The sequence below is a fragment of the Cynara cardunculus genome, unplaced genomic scaffold, assembly GCF_001531365.2.
Source record: "Cynara cardunculus var. scolymus isolate 2C unplaced genomic scaffold, CcrdV1 Un_Scaffold_571, whole genome shotgun sequence".
NCBI classification, from domain to species: domain Eukaryota; kingdom Viridiplantae; phylum Streptophyta; class Magnoliopsida; order Asterales; family Asteraceae; genus Cynara; species Cynara cardunculus.
Window position 1 is genome coordinate 215405 of NW_020200589.1, and position 3914 is coordinate 219318.

General features: G+C 35.4%; 1 protein-coding gene across 1 annotated transcript; it reads right to left on the bottom strand.

Annotated features, from left to right (window-relative positions):
- Positions 1-3159: 3159 nt before the first annotated feature.
- Positions 3160-3492, bottom strand: LOC112501797. The gene has a single exon (XM_025105520.1). It carries the CDS (start codon positions 3490-3492, stop codon positions 3160-3162), a length of 333 nt encoding a protein of 110 aa, XP_024961288.1.
- Between the last annotated feature and the right edge of the window lie 422 nt (positions 3493-3914).

A 3914-nucleotide genomic window follows, 5' to 3' on the forward strand; every position in this document is an offset into this window, starting at 1 on the left:
CAACAAACCACAGGTCCAGAAAAGACATTCATTCTTTTAATTATAAGGTAAATTACAAATTTCATCCCTATGGTTATATGAAAGTTATGGATCAGGTCCCCAAATAAAATAATTACATGTATAGCCACTGTGGTTTCAGTTTTGTTATGGATTAGGTCCCTGCCTTTAACTTCGTTCACTTTACTTTTGTTAAATCAGGGACATTTTTGTCTTTGTACCCATTAATTCCATTTTCTTTTAAAAAATAAAAAGTATATAGCTTTTATTATATAATATGATATATATATACACACACACACGCAGACGTATGAACAAAAACACGTAGCACCTTATAGATCTTCGTCGGCAGCCTCCAGTCTCCTCCATTCTCTCTTATCTCCGGTCAAACCCCATAAATATTATCTTTTAGTTTGATTCTACCGGAGATCCCTGACCCCGTCTCCGGTTTGAGTAACATCTCCCGTCCCCAGTTTGAGTCTACCAGGGATTCATGGCCCCAGCCCCAGCCCCGGAACCCGTTTTAGCAAGGAATCCTCGTCCCCGTTCGGGTCGGGTGAACCGGTGGGGCAAATCACCATCCCTAACGAGTCCCCCATCCCTCCAAACCTTGATTTGATGCAAATCCATCGAGAAAGGTAAGAAGATTGCCTCTAGTCCCCCAAACTGATTTTGATGCAAATCCACCAAATTGACACATGTTACTTAGTGTTGCACCATTATAGGACATGTTATAGATAAGTTTGTTGTATATATATATATATATATATATATATATATATATATAGACTTGGGATCATGTGAGACCAATGGTTTTTCATGAGACCCGTAAGACCAATTCTCAACCCTTGGATTAGATTTACAATCGTCAGATCTGAATATTTATAAATGCCACAAAACTTCTCACTAATTACGAAATTGCCACCTTGCAACTTTGCAACCATTAGATCATTAATTCATAAATTTGATCAATGAACATAAATTGGTCTTACGGGTCTCACGAAAAACCCTTGGTCTCACGTGAACCCAACCCTATATATATATATATATATATATATGTGTGTGTGTGTGTGTGGATCGTTGTCTTTCTTCATCATCATATATGCAAAACCCATTCATATGACTTTGTGTGTTCAACTTGTTCCTAGTATAGTTTCAAGTTTAAGACTAATTACATCCCATGAGTTATGCTTTAATTATGATAACAACAAGAACAAAAGTTTAAGACTAATGAATACCTTCTTAGGGATACACAACAAAAATAGAAGTTGAAGACGAAGAAAATAAAAAAAAACAGTATTGTGGCCGTTGATGAACAATAAAAACAAAAAACAAAAATTTTGGCAATCAATGTAACTGGTTTCGATTTCTCGATGAGTTAATGAACCAATTTCAATTTATCGATGAATTTGGTTTTGATATCCTGATGACCCGATGAACTCGGTTTCAATTTATCGATGAATCTGGTGTCGATTTCCTAATAGTTTGATGAACCCGGTTTCAATTTATCGATGAATCTGGTTTCAATTTCCCGACGACCCAATGAACCCGGTTCCAATTTATCGATGAATCTGGTTTCGATTTTCGGATGACTTAATGAACCTAGTTTCAGTTTATCAATGACCCTGGTTTCGATTTATCGATAAATCTGGCTACAATTTCCCCATGACTCGATAAACCCAGTTTCAATTTATCGATGATTTCTCGATGAGTTCACTGAAAAGCTTCAATAGCACTCAGGATTGATTTGAGTTCGATCTTAGTTCATCATTGATTTTCATTTGGAACTGTTATAATATGCTCATAAGGATTTTGATCAGGAGGACATAAGGGTATATAGTAAGATCAAATTTAATGGTCCCTATAAGAAAATGGAAACGGCTCTGGGTATAAGTCGTCTACAAAAGATGGCTTGAAGGTGCGTTGTCAGAGTTGGAAAGAAAGTAACAGGTGGTGGTTAGTGAAGGTGGTGCCTACCGGGGCTTTTTTGGGGAACGACGAACTAGTCAAACATATGACATGTACATTATTTTTAATGTTTTTAAAGGAAAAAAAGTAAAATGACCATGTTACCCTTAATTTAACATGGCAAAGGTTAGTGGAGTTAGAACAGAGGAACCCATTCCGTAATTAAACTGACACCATGATGACTATACATGTAATTATTTTGTTTGAGGGACCCAATCCAAAATTTTAGATAACCATAGGGACGAAATTTGTAATTTAGTCTAAATTATATGATAATAGGTTAGAGAGGGTGAAAGGAATCGCCAGTCTTGCAACAGCCCAAGACGCGGAGATTTCGAGGTGGCTTAGGCTGGACTCAACTGGACCGCCCCAACCTCTTCCTTTCCACCCACAATTAATACTTTTCATTTATTTTATCATTTTAATCAAAATTATTATATTTTTTACCAAATATTTTCATCTCCATATAGCAAAATCCATATATATAAATATAAGACAAACATGTAAAAAAAAGTTACGGTGAGAAATGTAAGAAAAGATCTGAATTGAATTTAAATCTCATATTTATATATGAGTTACGTTTTAGAAAAGAACTGATCTGAGAGATCTTGATGCACTTTATTAGCATCGATATTTAATTAAAACTAGAAGGATATCTGTGCAATGCATCAAGACACATCTTGATTTCAATATTTTATTTTATTTCTTTTTTATCTCGATATAATACGATTTTATGTGGTTTTGAATGAAAACTGGAACGTTTGAACAACGATTTTTACTGAATTGTTTGGAGTTGATTAAAACTCATAATCGGATCTTTGAATCTAAAGAAAATACACCTATTTTGTGAATGAAATTCATGTGATACAATGTCTATGGAATTGTTAGCTTTCCGATTAATTGTGAGATGCAAATAAGTAACAATAACAATGATCGATCTTAGACAATCAAAATTGACATTTTTGTTCATTAATGTATCCTTCAACTGTATCGAGAACAATTGAAAAAATCGATCACTCCAAATGCAAAAATTACTACGATCCACAGGGAAAACTCAATTAAATAAAGATTGTCAAAGGATGTACATGATTCTGATTTGATTTCTTTCCACAAAGATCCAATCAATTCAACCCCCAAAAAAAGAAGAAAAAAAACCCTAACAGATCTTCAAACCTTAAACAGACGACGAAAAACCTAATGATTTAGTTGATGATTCGGAATATGAGGCGGCAATCTGGCCGCGGAAGGAGCTGTCGGTGCCGGTGAAGAAGGACAACATGGAGAAGATCCGGGAGAAGGGCCAGCGGAGGCCATCATGGCTACCAAACAACCTTCGCTCCAGGATCGTCTGATCGGGTAGGAGACTTTAGGAAGAGGAGCGTGAGTGCAATGGTTTTCATCGGATCTATGAAGAGCACAGTTGCAGTTGCGATGATAAGGCCTCCTCTGAATACCGATGTCGTCGCTGGAAATGCATCCTCCAAAGACGTTTCCAAATATTCCATCTCCGGCAGCACCAGACGCCATGGTTGAACTTGAACTCCGTCTATTTGTAGATCTAGAAAGAGAAAGTTAAATGGAGGTGGCGCAAGCGTAGGGTATATATACCCAAAGAGAGAGACTACGTGTTGACTAGGGAGAGTCAGTGTTCTTTACGTGCAATAACTCGAAGCTAAATTCATTTTACTTTTATTTTATTTATGTTTTATTTGACGGCCAAGATTTTTTTTTATTTTTCTTATGCCTCCTCTTTTTTAAAAACGAATTTTAATAATTAAAATTTTAAATAAAACATACCTGAAAATATATTATTACGTGTTTTGACTTGATGATATAATGAAAATGAATCATGTATTTCAGGGATGGACTCAAAAATTTTTTTAAATGGTGATATCTTTTAACTATAAGAGAAAAAAGTGGTACTGTTTGATTATAAGAAACAAATATAC

Coding starts and splice junctions, on each gene's coding strand:
- LOC112501797 (XM_025105520.1), bottom strand. CDS start 3,492: ATGGCGTCTGGTGCTGCCGGAGATGGAATATTTGGAAACGTCTTTGGA.